The 18,913-nt window shown below is 41.0% G+C and overlaps 1 protein-coding gene and 1 long non-coding RNA gene across 2 annotated transcripts in view; both read right to left on the bottom strand.

Annotated features, from left to right (window-relative positions):
• Positions 1-18,913, bottom strand: part of BORCS5 (BLOC-1 related complex subunit 5) — a 75,721-nt gene that overhangs the window by 20,142 nt on the left and 36,666 nt on the right. The window contains exon 3 of the mRNA XM_064461801.1: positions 1,068-1,225. Within this exon, the coding sequence (XP_064317871.1) occupies positions 1,068-1,225 (158 nt within the window). The remainder of the gene's footprint in view (positions 1-1,067; positions 1,226-18,913) is intronic.
• Positions 12,456-17,854, bottom strand: LOC135315195 (uncharacterized). Its single transcript, XR_010374636.1, has 2 exons — positions 17,197-17,854; positions 12,456-14,514 (listed from the first exon to the last, which is right to left on the bottom strand). It is a non-coding gene; the product is annotated as an uncharacterized LOC135315195 (long non-coding RNA).

Raw genomic sequence — 18,913 nt, 5'->3', positions numbered from 1 at the left:
CACCAAAGTAAAAAGGCCTTTTTAATGGCTCCCACGTTATTTTGGGCTTACAACTTCATGATGACAGCAGCTTCTCAAAACAGCCCATGAATCATATTTATTACCCAGTTTGTCATGTGGGATTTTCTTAACTCTAAGCCAATATAGCAACAACGAATCAAGGTCATTGTTTATATTGCATGAATAAAAATTAACCACCTGCTCAAAATTTTTTCTGTTGACATTGAAAGGTATTTGGTCTCACAGACTTTTGACACATGCAGCATTCACCAGTTCTTCTACACATCTGAGAATACGTGAGAAAACACTCTCACACAGCATCTCCTCTCATGCCAATCTGTCTTGACTTTAAAAAAAAAAAAAAGTTTGTCAGCCATCCTGCTGCTTCCAACATCAGTAGTTACACACATGAACAAGACAATCCAATTGCAGAATGCTAGGCCCAGGAATTAATTGCCTCCCCAAGAGCATCACTGAATATTTAAGCAGACCAGTGATTTTCAAATGATAGTTTAGTGGTAAAAACAGCAGCACAGGAAGATTTTTTTAGCAGCCACATGGATCAGAGAAGAGACAGCATGTTACGGGCTTTGAAAACAGTCTAGCTCTACAAATCCATTGAAGAAAGAAATACTACCTTCTCCAACCACAGAAGATGTTATGATAGCATTTCTTTCCTTAAATAGGAGCTTAACCATGATGCATAATAAAAAGTTAAAAACACAGATCTAAATAAAGAATGTTACCTTTTAAAATTCCAGTAATTTTTTACTTCTTCAATAGTTACTTGCAGTACTTGCCGTACCAGAGGAACACCCACCATTTACAACCAGGAATCATAGAGCATAACCAATAAACACATCACCTAACAGTAACCACAATCAAAGCCAGGAAACTTTGCTTGAAGTGCACACTCAAAAGTTTCTCTACAGGGTTTACTTTGAAGTGGACTGCTGCAAGTGACCCACGGCCATCTACAGCAAGCACCTGCATTCATAGCGCAATGCACAGCCACGCCGATGCCCCGAGCCCTTCCCCACCAGAAGCGGGCATGCCACGGGCAGTACCTCCTTGATGCGCTTCACGAGCGCGTTCTGATCAAAGGCAACCGCTTCTGCACACTGGTGAAGATGATCTTGGTACCGGAGACACAGCTGCAGCACCTGCTGGGGGTCCAGCTTTTCCAGTTTGGTGTTGGTTGGAGAGGTCTGCCCACTGAGGAGTCCTACAAGGCAAGGGAAGGACCAGAGTTAATCTGACTGCTCATGTAACTAGTTCAGCTGCAAGCTGAGAGGCAGCAGAACAAACCCAAATGCTCACCTTCTCGCACGACCAGCTTTCACAAAAAGCTCACCAAAAAAAGGTGTTACACTTAAAACTGGGACACTGCTAATATCCAGAGGAGCAAAATTGTCCAGAGAAGTTTCTCCTGCCCATTGTTTGTTGCCTACATAGCCCAACTTGAGAATCTTTGCTGAGCTCAAGCATACATGTGCCATACTGACCGCTTCCCTGAAGCTGCTGGAAAAAAATATGCTAAACTCTAAGGCCATCCTTTTTTTTTTTTTGCTATTTCATTTGCTTACTTTCGTTTCATCTCCCTTCAGCATTAGCACAACTACCTTCTTGTTGGGACACCATCTGTGACAAACAGCACAAACACACAATCTGCTTTTCCCAAAACATCTGTCAAGCTATGTAAACTGAATTCAGTGACTGCACGCATGTGCCCTTTGGGGCTCTCAGTTTACAGACAGGAAAAGACATTAAAACAGCAAATGTAAGCAAGAATCACACTAAGCAATTAAAAAAAAGTAATAAATGCCAGTTATTTGGATTGGAAAAGTTGTTCTAAGAACATACCTCAGTGGGAAATGAAAACTATTTTGGATGGCCCCCATGCCTATTGGAAGCTACAAATTGTGACACAGAGTGCTTACCAAAACACAAGAACAAGATAGAAAGAAAGACGTAAGTCAGAAGTACCTTATGAATTTGAGAACGCTGAACAACTCTGAAAACATTTGCAGACAGAAATGACAACAAAACTAGGACAGCAACTTCATCAGATATGATGAAGTAGGTTTACTTTTCATCAACACTCAACATTTTATTCTCTCAGGATGCTCTCAATTACCCTTCACAGGAAAAACTTCTCTTTCCTCATCTTAAGAGGGGAAAAAAAAAAAAAGATCATTTTATTTTACTGACTTGTTGCCCACTACAGTTGCGCTGCCTGAGTCAAGAGGTCAGGAGAAGAAACAGACACTTAACTATTTAGTCTCAAAACCCCGTATTCACCATAGTCAAATTATTTTTTATGTTTTAGAAAGAATAATCTCAAACGAAATCTTAGGGTTAGCAATATCCATTGCAAACCTTTAAAGACTATTTTCTGCTGAAGTGCAAGACTTTAAAGGGAGCAAACCCACTGAAGGAAATAAGACTTTTTTAAAAATGTATACATTACATGTGCTAGTGCTACCTCAGTTTGTTAATTCTGATCATCTATAAAATTGTCAGGATAAATGTTCAAATAATGTTATCAACTTTTAATATGTTGTTCATGTAGGAAGGAAGAGTTCACCATGTACCTGAAGGCGGTTATCCTGTTTCTGCACTGATCAAATACATGATGCTATCAACCAACTAATTTTCTTTTATTACTAATCTCTCACCAACTTCAAGAGGAGGAAGAAAATTAGACTCTATTTAAGAGATTTAATTAACATGAAGTGTGTATTTTGGCCAACTTATACTGCTTATGAGAATTTTGAAGCAGCATAGGCCAAGGACTGTAAATTGAGCTATAAAAGAAACATGCTACTAAAACTTATTATGTACTTATAACCTTGTCCAGGTTACATAATGGTAAAAGCAAAATTAATAAGCTGTAAGTAGACTCTAATTCACTATTCAGAAAAACAAAAGGTCAAGTAATGGGAGACGTTAACTGTTCAGCTGGAATTCCTTCCTAAGAAGGCAGAGGTGGAAATACAATCCAGTACAAATGTTTGGAGTAGCAATAAAAAAAACAGCATATGCCGCTTAAAGATAGACTATGGTATTATTTTGGGTGATGCAGTAGGGAGAAGCCAAAGGAATTAGCTTCTCCAAAGATCTCTGGGCTCATACTGACAATGCCAGAGAACAATTTAGCTTAGAGGTACAACTTGCAAGAAAGGAGAAAGTAAACAGCAGCATGAAAAAGGCCATGCAGTCTTCCATCTGGCAGAAATTCCTATTGTCAAAAAGTCAATCCACCATTTTTTGTTTTTCACTGTAACTACTTACTCTCCATGCTACAAACATTAACATTTTCTTAACATCAACATCCCGCTCTACTCCACTCTTGTGAGACCCCACCTGGAGGACTGCATCCAGCTCTGGGGCCCCCAACACAAGACGGACCTGTTAGGAGGGCCACAAAGACAATCAGAGGGCTGGAATATCTCTCCTATGAAGAAAGGCTGAAAGAGTTGGGATTGTTCAGCCTGACGAAGAGAAGGGTCCATGGAGACCTTACTGTGGCCTTTCAGTACTTAAAGGGGCCTTGTAAAAAAGACAGACTTTTACCGACGCCTGTAAGTGACAGGACAAGGGGCAATGGTTTTAAACTGAAAAAGGGTAGGCTTAGATTGGACATAAGGAAGGCATTTGTTACGATGAGGGTGGTGAGACACAGCACCACGGAAGCTGTGGATGCCCCATACCTCAAAGTGTTCAAGGCCAGGTTGGATGAGGCTTTGAGCAACCTGGTCTAGAGGAACCTGTCCCTGCCCATGGCAGAGAGGTTGGACTAGGTAATCTTTAAAGATCCCTTCCAACCAAAACCATTCTGTGATTTTATTAACTCACTGCCTTTTATTTTTTAGCAAGTCAGTAGCTTTGCTCCAAAAGAGCTGATGGCAACAGTAAGTCATCTTGAAACTTCATGGAAGAGAGACTGCAATGACTCAGATCCTAGAGGGGTTTTACCAGGAAAGCCCAGGGGATAGAAACAGAGAGATGCAGAGCTGGAAAGGACCTTCCTGTGCCACAGAATCCAGATCTCTTCCCTTCCTCCTCACCCCAGCATCTGACAGTGAGCCCAAACAGGTTTAATGCAATACCTCCTCCATGAGCTCTGCACTTAAGAGACAGCAGCATACTTCCCTATACCCCCAAAAAACTTGAGACCCACAGGAAAACCCTGAACCAAAAGCAAGACACAGAAAAGGGTGGGGGTTAAAAAGGGTGTTGCTGGTATCCTTTGTTCCTATATTAACAGAAAGTTGAGGAGATATCTAAAAGCCACTAGCAATTCAGCACTGAGAAAGCTTCATTTTTAGAGCAGAGAGATGGCCAGCACTTCTAAACTCCAGGTATTATTGAACAACTCTCCTCTTGAAAATCACTGCTTCCTTCTTAAAGCCTTGCCTCGCACTTTGAACTCTCCATGAACAGGGCCATCTCTCAGTGACTGGTCTACACATGGTTTGTAAGAGGATATGAGATCATATCTGCTGCAGCAAAATATTTAGTAAGTCAGTCTTACAAGTGCCAAAAGGGGGAGAGACAGAGGTCACTGAGTGGTTCAGGCTCACTCCCGAAACAGCCAGAACTTGAACCCGGTCACCAGCACATCTCAGGGCAACTAACTGCTGAGCTACTACCTCTTCTTCACTGAGGAAAGGGTGTTCCTGTGATTTCATCTGTGTGATTATTACTCCCCACCACCCAAGAGTGCAGTTCTGCTCTTAAACGGGAACAAAACAGCACCTAAAGTTTTAACTTCTTATTAAATTGAATACTCATTTTCCAAGCTGTTGGTTCTTTTCCAAAGAAGGAAGAACACCAGGGCTGTGGTTTAACCCCAGCCAGCAACTAAGCCTTACACGGCCATTCACTCACTCCCCTCCGGTGGGGTGGGGGAGAGAATCAGAAGAATAAAAGTGAGAAAACTCATGGGTTGATATAGACAGTTTAATAGGTAAAGCAAAAGCCACACACACAAGCAAAGCAAAACAAGGAATTCATTCACTTCTTCCCATTGGCAGGCAGGTGTTCAGCCATCTCCAGGAAGGCAGGGTGTCATCATGCGTGGGAATCATCTTTGCACTGTTTGAAACCTCGAGAAGAGTCTGCTTGGGACACAAGTGAAGCAGCATACCCCAGCGTGATAAGGAAAGGTAGCATGGGGGATGCCGTGGCTTAGGGAAAACAAAAATAGGGAAAACAAAAATGGGGAAACAGGAGAAGGACTACTGCAGAGCTTTAGCGTACAGACCAAAAATGCTTTGGCAACGCCAAACATGCACAATGTTGGCTATCAAATTACACCATAAAATAAATAAGACAGACCACATTATGTGCCTGCCACGATGAAGAGAAGTCAAGATCTCCCACCTACTCTGAATATATCTGATCGATAAACAGCATGCCTATGAAGGTAATAAACAGCAACTGGGACAAAGAAAGATTCATATTTCAGCTCCTAAATGGTGCTTTAGAAAAAAACAACCCAACACACCAAGTATGTCGTGCATAGAGAAGTATCATATATCACTACAAGGCTAGCTGACCCACAGACTTGACAAATCTGTTATTGTTTCCATATTCCTTGGCAAAGCAGAGGCATGTTAAAACCATTTTCCTCCTACTTAGTCATCTCCTTGTTGGTTCCAGGTCAATATACACTTCCAACAAATCACATCCTACTGAGCAGAAGAAAGCTGTTAGTTTAGAAAGCATTTTTATGACTAGAAGTTAAGTTCTTGAAAAAATGCTTTCCATGCTATACTGATTCTACATACATGCAGAACATAGTAACACACCATAGTTATGTTCTGCTGGTTTAATAGACAATTCTAACAACTTGAGCGCTTTCCAACCTGAAAAGTATTAATATTCATTTTGACTTCTCTATTTCTACTTGACATTCCCCTTTTTCAACCAGTAACAGCAGACATCTCAAAAAGAAAACCAGCAGGTCCACAGTTGTTAATTTATTACAGACAGCAAAGCACATGATGCTATGGTCTTGTTACTAATTTTAAGGCCAGAAAGGGTTGCTGTCATTAGCTAACCGATCTTTCTGTGGAATGTAAGAGAGGACTTCAAAAGTAACTCCTTATTTAATCAGACCAAAAGTCTACCTGGCCCAGAATATTGCTTCCAGCATTTGACAACAGTGGACATTTAGAAAACAAAATCTTTATCAGTTCTTCATCCTCTTCTACCACCTTTCTGCCTCAAAAAGTTATTAATAAAAATTTCAGGCACAAAATAACATGCTCAGTGAAGCTATGATACTTGAATTTCACTAATCCTTTTTGAGAGGTATACATTTATCTCCACAATATCCTGTAAAAAGAAGATGCTTATTTATACACAGCATGAAGAGAACTCTTTTTGCTTGCTTTGCAGTTGCTACTCTGTAGTTGTGCTGTGACACAACAGAAATCTACAAAGTGGGGTATACTTTCTCCCATCATCTTTCCAAGCTCAGGAACTCAACCTATCAGTCTTCTCTCCCACAGAAGACTTAATTTCTCAGATTATCTCTGTAACACCTTCAAGTACCTCTAACCTGAGGCCTGACTTCCCTCTTTAAAAGCCAGGTCACTTCTACAATGTATACTGGTTACACCTCTAACAGTCCAGTTGCTTCTATAATTGCTACCCCTTTGCTGGACCTACTAATCAGCAACACCCTTTTTAAGAGCATGCATTACAGTGTATTGCACGTCATCACCTCTTCTCCTGAGAGCAAGGTTAAATGAAGCAACAGATTACACACCACGATTAGCAATAGGTTGTCAACTTTACAGAGGCATTCCCGGTTCTGGTACCTGTTTCTGGAGGTTTATTATCATGTACATTACCATTTTTTCTAAAAAAATATTCTGTGAACGCTTCTCATTCATCCTAGTAAAGAATGACATACTTCTTTTGAGCAAATGCTGATTCAACTAATTGATTTTGCTTTTCTGAAATTCTTCTCTGAAGACAATCCCACAGACTCTTCAGCATGCTTCTGGAGAATCTAAAAAGCTTTTATTAAGTATATGCTAGTACAAAGCTTTTTTCAAGGAATTTCTACTCTGGTCTCCTGATGATTTCCTAGGTTTTCTAGATTCGCTAGAGTTTGTGATCTCTTGCTCACCTAACACAAGTTTCCTTCTGCCTCTTTTTTTTTTGTGTGTGTGTGGATACCTTTTTGTCTACAGCTCCCTTCACACTGCTTTAAATACACTGTTTTTCTGTCTCCCACCCTTCAAACCCACCTGTGCTGCCTGCAACCTACCTTATTTCAGCTGTTCCCAACTCCTCTTCTTACTCCCCTTATTTTTATGAAACTCTTTCTTCATAAATTTAATCCAAGACAGTAAAACTTTTTCAGCTCTCCTATTCCTCACTGAATTTGAGTAGACTATGGTTACTGTTAATATAATAGTGTTGAGTCATTTCATTTACCCTCATTAGGCCACCATTAGTTTTAGCTTAAAAAGCACTAGTATTTTCAAGTCTCCCGGAATTCTCTTGTGTTCCAAGAGCATTTAAAAACGATCAACCCCACAACTTGCCTCATCAAGCATTTCTAAAGCTCTTGGGTAGAAACTACCAGTCTGGCCAGCTTCTTAAATAAAGTCTGGCCTCAGTTGGCCACAGGTTAACGATTATAGTTGCCTTTCTTGTTGCTATTTGCATGGAGATATTGTTTTGCCAGTACCTTCAGGCATCCTAAGTACCAAAAAAAGATCCACACAAGAAACAGATGAAATTACATCCCTAAAGACCGAGTCTTCCTTCTTGACCGTTAATGCTCGCACAAGTTTGGATGCAGCAACTTGCTCTTAGCTGAGATAGATATCCGATTTCCATATATTCTCCATGCAGGAGGACTTTAATATGACCTACACAAAAAAAAGAATTGCACATGTATGTGCAGGAGAATAAGAGGCATTAAAATATTTCCAAACAGATATGGTCATCAGATTTACAGGGCTCTTATTGATTAAATGCTTTGAATTTTAATTGTGTATGTTCTCTCTCATTCTTGAAGACTAAGAAAAGACTACATTTTCAGCAAAGCTGGAAGAGTCAAAATAGCTTTTTTTGGGGGTTGTTTTGTTTTGTTGTGGGTTTTTTTTGTGTGTGTGTGTTTGGTTTTTAATAACAATTCAGTTAGGAAACATTACAATTTCTACACTCAAATTTGGAAACCCAGACCGCCCTTAAAAATAAGGGCATACACCACAGAATTAGTAAAAGTCAACCGTAAAGAAACTGAAAGAAACTAAAAAAAAAAAAAAAGAAAATAAAAATTAAATCACTGCTATTTACCCAAAAATCGCTAAGCTGAAATGTGGATGACCACATGATCTTTTTCACAGAGCAGTTTATTTTCTAAAAATCTCACTGATAAAACACCTTGTAATAAAATACATATTCACTCCAAGACAAAAGTTGGCTTTGTCAACTGTGTACTTTCAATTCCTTTGAACTTTAATGGGGGAACACAATGACTGCAGGCAAACTGAATAGCTATTATGTGAGCAAAGAACATATTTGTATTGTGGCAAGGAATGTTGGCTGTAACAGCAGATTTTCCCTCTACTTTGGACTCAGTACCATGTGATCATTTACTTCTGCATGGGTGACAGATGGGCTGAAGACTCTCATCTTGTCACATCGTTTAGCAGGCAACTTTTCTGACCGCAGAGCTCAAATATGCTCTCAGTATGAATACTGCACCTCGGCCTCCTAACCCAGCGTAAGCTATTGCCTGTAAGACATTACTCACCAAGACATATAAATCACCTCCCCTTTTGTTCCTCCATTTGTCTTAAAAACCAAACATTAAGAAGATTCAAGACATTTAGGTTTCTATAAAAATGTAGTTTACTACAATCCTAAGACAAAATCCCCACACTCTTAGAGATTTCCACTTACTAAGGTCACATAATTTACATCAGAAGAAACTGTGATTCAGCAGGGGGTTTGTTGTTATTATTAATTACACTAAAAGAGTATTTGTTTATGATATTTCTGCTTTCCTATTGAGCCTCATTTTTGCTTAGGACTAGATCCTGCAAAGATTTCCATATATCATTAGAGCTTTCTCCTGTCACATAGGGATGGCTATATGTAATCAATAATGCGCACACAATTTTTTGCTCCACTGAAGCTTGCAGCTTCTCTGATGTGATGACTTTTGCCCCATGCTTTGTATGATCTGTACAGCAGTTAGCACAATCGAGCCTGATCCTGACCGGGACTTTGAAGAGTGCTGCAAAACACAAATGTCTCCGTGATGCAAAAATTTCTAAATTAATATTTACATTTGAAAAGAAGTAAAACAGAAAGAAATCAGAAATGCTTCCTCGTTTGGATTGTTAGAAACCTGAATGTCCAAAAAGAAAAAACAGTCCACTTGTCTGCATGTACTGAGATTTCAGTGTGCTGGTACTTAGATATTACTCTCCAGAAGTATGAGATTGCCCAGTGCTACACCTTCAAAAAGTTACTAGCGGCTGCCATAAAATTGGAAGCATGTCTACCGATACCCATCTTTTGAAGATTCACAAAGATTTTGAAGATTCTTTTGAAGGTACACAATATACTCTGAAGAAAAGCATGTAGCTGCACTTCAACTAAAAGCAGCCAAGATCCTACCCAGTCCATCTCTGCACTGATTTTTTACTTCTAGAGCACAGAAATAGCATGGAAAAGAAGTGGCTTTGACTACGCAGTTGCAGTACTGAATGGCCAACTTCCTGCAGCAGACTCTGAAGTATAAAAATAGGCACAAGGCTAGAAAAATGGATGGCGTATGTCACAGGGAAGTGAGAGACCATGGTCCTGTGTCATGCAATAAGCTGTATTTACTCTGCAGCAACTTTTTTTTTTTTTGAAAACACATCAAGAGAGACCCAAGACCTACCATCATCTGATTACTTAAGCATGTGATATCCGCAGGCTACAACTGACCCCATAATCCTAAGTACTCTGCAAACCCAAAGGCCAGAAGACTAACATCATTTTATAAGATGAAGGATTGAGGCACCAAGAGATTACATGATTTATCTGAGACCCCATGGAAACTGCTGTCCCTCAGCCAGACTTCACTGGCAGAACATCCCTCCCCTTCTCCTGCCCTCAAATACCAAATGCCAGCAGGGCAGGCGGCAGCAGAGCCTGCTCTCCTACAGCACCATCAGTGTTGAACACTGAGCATCAATGTGGTCTCTCCCACACAGATTCTCAGACATCTAATAGAGGTTCATAAGGCAACCAGAGCCAAATCAAAAGCTTCTTCCCTCCGATCCCCACAAACATGCTCCACGAAAGGGAAGGTCCAACTCCCATCTTCCTCATCACATGCCTCACCACAGCTCTTGCACAGAAAACAATTCACTTCACTAAAACCAAAGAGAACTAATCCAGTGGTTTTCTTCTTCCTCTAGGGTAGCAAAAAGAATCACAGCACCTTGAGATCAAAAACTAGAGCTAGTTCCAGGAGGGGCAGGAGAGAGGGAAGGAAAGGACAGAGGGGAAAAATCTCTGTTTTAGCAATGGCAAGCTGTCACTTCCAATTTTTTATCCATGCAAAGCACTGAAAGAGTCTCAACTTTACCTGTCCACCTGTCTTCCTTGAAATAATAGGACCTTAACTACCTTTCACATCTCTCTCTCACTGCAAAGTTTGGTTGAAATTTGCCAGCCGATGCAAAGTTTTTTAGGCTGTGGATGGAAAAGAAAAGGTACAGCAGGAACAAATAAACTCAATATCTTATTACCCCTCCCCAATCTACACCTCCCCAATCTACACTCTAGAACTATTTTAATCAATTCTGTTACTAGTAATAAAGATTAGCCTCACGGCAGTCTTCATTTTATTTTAGGCAAAAGTGCATGGATATTCATCCACATGACATACCATGTACTAGCAAAAAAAAAAAAAAAAAAAAAAGGCAAAACAACCCCAGCGTTTAGTGGTTTAGGGGAAAGTTGACATCTAAAGTCACCTCTGAGCACAAGGGCACCCACATGAAGTTGGGGCACGTTTGCTATTCCACAAATCCAGCCTGTGTACACACACTAACCCCAAGTAAATTCAGCAGGGGCAGAGTACATTGTGCTGCTTTGACGAAGAGGCAAAAGCACACACACAGGCAATTACTACAGCGTAGCTGAAGTGCTGCAAGCCTGAGTTCACAACCTAGTTTTCTCCACGGTAACTTACTCATAAGCCTTGTGCCTGAGACCACATTACAGGAAGGACGATGTAAGGCAAAACAGTCACCCACTTCAGGCTCGCAGATTACATCTACAACATGCCTGTAAAAGTGGGATGCTTCTTCAACAAGTAACATCTTTTATTAGATCAACCGATATTGCTGTCAGTTGGTTTTCTCCAAATTTCAGGCACTTTCTTCAGTTCAGATGTCAATTTGAGAGTTTTCTGTTTGTAATTTATTGCTACAGCATGGCATGGAGCAAGACTGATAAACAGGCCATTTACTTACAGATTCTGCAAGTCTAAGACTTCAGTCTTCTTTCCCAGAGATGGAGAAAACTGTTTTAAAAGTGTCAGAGAAAACTTTAAAGGTAGTTTCACTGAAAGAGTTCCTTTTAAATAAGTAATAGTATCTGTTGATGAAACTTTTTATTGATGCTTTATAATTGCAAACAAAGCACAGTGCTGATTCTGGTATAGCCGTCATTTATATACATGAAATACATGGTTTCTATTCAGTATGTAGCAGCACTTTTCATGTATTTCCTACAATTTTTGTATCATCACAAAAAAGCAGACATCTGTGATATTTTCTTCCTCTTTCCTCACAGGGAATTTTCTGTATCAGATCAAAATACAGTCAAGTGTTAGACTTAAAATCATTCACTTCTGATCTGGCAAACGCTATCCTCAATTACAACTGCAGCCCCAAACCTTAAGGACTCGAGCGAATGGACATTCCCGTAGTAAAAATAACATCATGGCCAAAAGTTGCAGCCACATCATGGCCTTTGTCTATTTTTCCAAGAGCGCTATCTAAAACATACATTAAAGAAGCACTGTCCGAAATATACTATTGACGCTTTCTGGCCACAGGTACTATGAGTAGTAATTTCTCTCTACTATGTTCGTTCAAGAAAATATAGCGAAGAACAAGAGTAATTTGTAAATGCAACAGAGTTGACGTTTTCTACTTTACCTTCTTTCCTCACATGCAACCCAACTTACCACTCAGCCATTTTGCTAGCAATGTGGGCTTCCATTTCACATCCAAATTAAAATTTGGATGATACTTATTTCTTCTCTGAAGGCTTTACCAGCATGACTTGGAATGGCTGCACTACTCAGGAGTACGAAGTCCAACTTTTTAAATGCTACAACCCGTACGTACATAGCCCATACAGCAAATACTTCACATAAATTAAGTAATCGCTCCTTACTTTTTCTTACAACAAGTTTAACTGCACTATTTTATTTATCAGGGTAGGTGGTTATCTACTAGCAAGTCCAACTGAGTAAAGGTCTACTCACCGCACTTCTGTTCAGTGCAAAGCAAGGAAGCATCACTTTGGGAACCTGGATGCCCTCAGACAATTAAAAATCTATCTTTGGCACCCCACTACCCAAACAGCATAAAATTATTCAGGAAGAGCCATTTTCTGTTTAAATGATCCTACCATCTGACACTTCTGTGAATGCCTGCAGCCAAAGTCTGAACCAACACTTTCATCCTTGTCCCAGCTCTCCCACCTGTATTTAAATATTCTGTTTTGTTCCCACATTCCAAATTCAAGTCAGGCAAACGAAAGCGCTGATGTACTTTTCTTTCTCAGTCTGCTTTGATTCTTTTCATGGATCCATTAGAACCAATTTTAGAAGTAACTCAAGGGATAAAATGGATGTAATTTTCCCAGCAGTATTAGTATCTAAATAACTATTACTGTTCCCAGCATTGTATTGCAACATAAAGGTATTTTCCCTGGCCAGAAGGAAACATGGAGCTGGCATGAAATTATAACAACTAAATTTAGGATATTGAAATTACTCAGAGGTTGAACTGGGGGGAGAAGGAGGAGACAATGCACACACTATTTACTTTTGACAGTGTGTTTAAAAAACTAATCACTCAGCTTTGCAGGGCTTATTAGGGCACCTAAAACATTCAACAGTTACACAGAAGTAAGTGGCCTGCTATGCTCTATATTGCCTCCATGTTTATAATCTCTTGTCAAATACTGTCAAGTGGCAAAGAGCCTTGAAGAAAGACAAAGGACAATAAGGAATCCCTAGCATGAAGTGTTTTAAAATCCAGGGGGGGAAATCAAGCAAATTGCACCTCCTCTGTAGTAGGCAATTTACATTCCCTTTGCACTTCAGTAAGTTCAGTAAGTAGTAAAATATCATGAAAGAGCATCATCTTACTATTAAAATAAGCTGCTACTTAAGCAAGCTTTGAATATCTAAAGACAACATTTGTGTGATACTGTTCTTATAGGTAACCCATAGGTAATGGTAATCTAGGAGTACTGTTTTATCTGTTGCAACCAACAGCACAGAGTTAGTGAGCCTGGGAGCTTCTGGAGCCCCAGCTCCCCACACTGGAAGACAATGACTTGAGTCCCAGCATGGCTGTCAGTGTGGGGAGACGCATCTCGGAGCCAGCACCGACAGCTTCCACATTCCAGCTCCACCAAGCACATGCGTCACTCCCTCTGTGGTTAGAGATACCCAGAATATAACAATTCATTTCTCCCTCCATTTAACGCCCCCCCAAACAGTGCAGCTGTAAAAACACACACACACACCCTTTTTTTTTTTTTTTTTTTTTTTAAATATACAGTCTGCTGCTCACAGACAGCACGAACCTATTTCCTAAGTCTGTCATGGAAAGTAACAGTCATTTTATAGCAAAACTTCACTTCCTCACCATAACAGTTCTGAATTTGTGGTACGTGGAGCTTTGCTCATCCTAAATCACGTCTCCCTCAAGGTACTTATAAGGTCTGTTACAAGACCTATAAAGCCTTTATAGCTGGAAAGCCTCCCAGCACTCAGGAAAAGCCCCCTGTCCCTCTTTAAGAAGGTACCCTCGCCAAACCACATCCCGAGCTGATGTTAGGGCTCTCTGTTGCTGAAAAGAAGATGAATCTTGTTGCTCTGCCACCCCTGCTTTGCCAGGCCCTGTCCTTGTACCAGTTCTGGTTCTCAATGAGCTCTTCCACAGACAGATTCAGCTTATCAACCTACCCAAAATCTACCCATTTGTCAGTACAGTGCCCCATCACGCCACCAAGCCAAACTGGCTCACAAGGGGGGCAACAAGCCTCAGAAGCAGCACAAAACACACAGCTATAGGTATGTCCTTCCTCTTCTCAGCTGTTAGATCAGTCCTCCCACTCTGGGCATGATCTGGAGACAGTCAGACATTCTTCCTCAGTCTGGGGCGCAGGCTGGCATGCGAAATTATAAGAGCCCCACTAGACACAGGACTCGCTCTCAGCATCCTCTGACTACATTAAGAGAGAAAGAAAAATACATCATGTTATGGATGCATACAGCATCAGAATACCGCCTGTTAGAGTAATCATGGATACGTGAGGGCGTCCGTGTACCGCTTTTGCTCATAACACTAGAAAATACACACAATAGCCAAATAAAACTAAATACTGAATAGTTACTCAACTGTTGAGTATTTTGTCTGATATGGCTTTTAAAAACAAACAAACAAATCAACCAACCAGACTTTCTGACTTGGTTTACTGTAAGAGAATCTTAACAGCATTTCAGTTAACACATCTCCATGAGTTACACTAAGTACATGAGAGCACAAAGTCAGTTACAACTCTTGGCGAGGTTCCGGCTCTGTAACCTTTCTAATGATTAACAAGGGACCTGAATCAGAGCACAGAGCTGCAACGCTCGGCCACTGTGGCTTACGCATTGAGAAGTGATGCTTGCTCCCCTAGCCCAGGCCTCCTGCCACAGCAGGAGGGACAGCACTCATCTCCTCAGTCCCAAGCGCCCAGCTGCCTCCGGACTTCTCTGTCAGCAGGGCCCAGGGCACCCAGATCTTGTAGCATCCAGGAGGAGAGAGAACCAGCCAGACACCTCTCCCCCTCTGCAACACACCACTGGGCAGAAAGGCACATCAAGAAAACCCCATTATTTTTTATTCATATATATACACAAGCCCATAAAGCTCAATTTCTGTTCAGTCACCATCTGAAACAACAACTTGGTTTGCGACACTGACAGCAATTAATTCTTATATTCTGTGCAGAAGATTCTGACTTCAGGTGAGAAATAAAATACCAGGAAGGGATGAGACGTAAAGCCAAATACAGCCTTGTTGCCAAGCGAATATTCTTCTTTGTTATAAAAATAGGGAGATGGGGGGGGGGGGGGGGGGGGAGAGCAGAATACTTCCAAATTAAGTGTTCAAGATTATACATGAAAACAATTAAAAATTAATCATTTGTTGTGACATTATCCACATTTGCTGCTATTTTTAAACAATAGGGTTGAGAAAGAGTTATTTTCTACTACATTTGGCATCTTTAAAGCTCTTATAATAGTGATATCATGCAAATTGTAGACTCCCAGCATTCCTGTGAGACAGCACCTAAGACTTTTAGCTTTTCAGATTGCTAAAGACTGAAGAAAGAACCACAAGCCAATGTGCATACAAGTGGTCGCTCAGCATTGTACTACCAACCAGAGCTGGGTTGCTCTTCCACTGCAATTTAAACAGATACAGGCGCAGCTCCTGCACTGGTATTTGCAGGGTAGGGGGTGCCCAACTGGCCCCATAAGGGGACCTCGCTCTCCCACCCACCCCCTTCCCAAAGGGCTGTGTTCCACTCTGACCCCAGCACCCCATTTCCCAGGCTTAGCACTCCACGGCTCTGGGACGTACTGGTTCAAGCTGTCTGATCCAGCAAAAGTCTTCCCCCCTCAGCAGAATTGCTTCTTCTCCCGACCAGCCCAAGCCACAAACATAGGCTATCTCCCTTTTTGGAAATGCGAGGTAGGGCTGCTTACTTGTCAAGACCAGAGAGACAGGCTGCCTCGCTTTGCTGCCGGTCCACAAGAGGTAGCTGCTGCAGAATGGCAGCGTACCCTGACTCCATACCGCCATACACCTCCAAGCAGCAGCTTGTTCTTGTGCACAGTCTGCACTGTAACACTCAGTAGCTTTAGTTTAACTTTCAGAAAACCTTCCATCAGGCCAGTATAACACTGAGCCCAGCAAAATAATCTAAGTCCTACGAACAATAAATCCAGGTCTGAGTGACCTCTACAACACCTACCACTAATTCACCAACTGGAAGATGGTTTGACGTTAGGTTCATTTACAGGACGCAATCTATACTTTTTAGGTTTCTCATGAAGGTAGTAGACCTTGCATGCTTAAACTTTGTTCACATTAGCCTCACCAGTAATGTCAGGATGGCTGTACGACATGCAGCTGTTAACAGAAAGAAGCTGTTCCAGGTGCCGTTTCAGTATAGTGTCCTACATAAAAGTATATCCACTTCTGCAATGATTTCAGCACTGTTTTTTCAAATGGTACAAAAATAGGCTCAGAAGTAGGTTTCAGACAAGGGATACAGAAGGGGCTCAGTCACAATTTTTATAGAAGTTGGAGGGGAAGAATTTTGATCATTTGGGAATCTGTAACCACAAATGTGATGACAGAAGAGCCTTAACCATTTTTTGTTCTGAAATAATGGAACATTTCTTCTTTTCACTAATACATAGCAAAATGTTGACTCCACATCTCCACTCTTACAAATAATTTAAAAACCAAAACAAAATGCTAAAAGCAATATGAAAACAAACTATGTTAGCGCAGGCACATATGCTGCATCTCTTCTTGGACTGGGGGAGAAAGAACTCTACAGAAAACGCATGAGTGACAGTTACATACAACAGTATCTAGCTCCACAACTGCCTTAAAATTAAGGTACAAAACAATTTAGAACATGTTAACACTTTAAAGACTGGAGGTTTGAGTTCTTAAGACTCTCTTAGAAGTACATTAGTACCTTAAATGTTTTAATTCAACTCTCCAATTAATAAATACACTTTTTTTTTTTCTCTTCTTCCAACTTTATGTAGCAGAGGAGGACAGCACTTAAGCGATTTTTTTGATTCTGGTAGCTTTCAGTGAAGTAGAGCATACAACAAACCTGACCGTTCCTCCTTTCCAGCTACACTGCCTGCACTTCTAAATGGTTCCAGCACAAATGCAACTGCTTTCCCTTGTCCAGTCTGCCTTGAAGTCTGGTGTGCTGATCTTTGCTCCTACCCAGAGCTGAGTCATTGCAAAACAGGTCAGAAGCTTGCACATGCCTAGTAAGGTCATTCAGCAGAGGAGAGCACTCAAACCTATTCAGTCAACACCGCGCTAGCTGAATTTTTTCATGAGATAGCATGGTCTAGCAGGAAGTCATCAAATTGAAAAGTTTCCGGAGAGTCACATATACCTGAGGGAATTGCATAACGAGAGGGTCAAATGTAAAGCTTTGCTTCCTTACACTACCACAGCAGCTCTAAAACCCTGGTGATGAGAGCCAGTTGGATATAAGTTACATTGTTAAATTGATTTGCAAAGTTTGTGCCCCCAACAATCCAGTTTTAAAACCCTTTTACATTCTGAAAAATAATGGCCCAATTTTCCACAAGTGCTCAATATCCTGAAAGGCTGTTTGCGAACTACGCAAATACCTTACAGATGTTTGGGTAGCTCTAGGCTGCTTGTAGCAACTTGTATACATGGTGGAGATGAGGAAAGGGAGGGAAACAGGACACAAAGTACCACACATCTATAATACTAGAAGGCTTATACTTGCACCTATTCCAGCCTAGGAGAGCTCTTTCCTAGTTTAACTTCTGTCACTTTAGAAACTATCTGCACTGAACTAGAATATATGAACACAAACAGAGCAAGCACAACACAACTCCTATTTTTCTTTAGGAAAGGGAAAAAAGGTTGTTAGACCAAGTAACATGTTTTTAAATAAATAAATAAAAAGCCACTCACTTCTATGCTCTACGAGAGCATTCATAGAGGGGACAGCCAGCAGTAGGTGTTCCAATATAGACAGCTCAGATTAGATGCTGTTAATGATTTCCCATGCTTTTCTGGTTTTAGAAGTCTCTTTGTTTTGCTTTTAGAAGGAGTTTTTTTTTCTAAAACTGCTGTATCACGACATTCTTTCATTATTCCTACACCTTTTCTGAGGTGCTTTCCAACACTGCTCACAGTCAAATCCACCAAATACCAGTAGTTAGTTCTTAGCTTCAGGGTGGTACCTGCTGGAAGGCAGCTTCCACTGTTTTGCTGCCTGCCTGCCTGGTGTAAGCCTTTCTTCCTGCAGAGAAAACACTGCATTACTTTAAGTATAAAATGTGATGAAGCTTTAAAAGAAGGGTATACAGGGGTTGAGGGCGAGGGGAGGTCCTCCTATTCATTGGCCAGGCACTGAAGCTACCAGAGGTCAGAAAAGCTGAACTTCTTTATTTAAGCAAAAAGTCCCATTAAAGCCAAATGAGGTTGTGTTGAATAAGGGCCACAGGAATGAGCGCACAGTACGGTCTCAACTGGGAGCAAGTCAAAGCAAATTACGCAATGGCCGTCAGGAATCTGTGTACAGCTCTTCAGAGCCGCAGTGTAGGAGGAGCCCTGAAGCATCCTTAACCTTTGTCTATTTATGTCCCAGCACTGAGGCTCCTTCCGACAAAACAAGTCATGCTTTTATATATTTTTATTAGCCCAATTTATTGCAAACAGCTCTCTCCTCCTCTTCCTCTTTCCCCTCTCCTCCTTCCCACCCTTCCCTTGCCTCTCCCCTTGCCGTGTTGTGCTGTTTGTGTGGAAAAAACCGAGCTCCCGTCCTTGCCAAG

Source organism: Phalacrocorax carbo, chromosome 1 (assembly GCF_963921805.1).
Source record: "Phalacrocorax carbo chromosome 1, bPhaCar2.1, whole genome shotgun sequence".
Taxonomy (NCBI): domain Eukaryota; kingdom Metazoa; phylum Chordata; class Aves; order Suliformes; family Phalacrocoracidae; genus Phalacrocorax; species Phalacrocorax carbo.
Note: the sequence above shows the minus strand (reverse complement) of the source record. Positions and strands in the feature narration are given on the sequence as shown.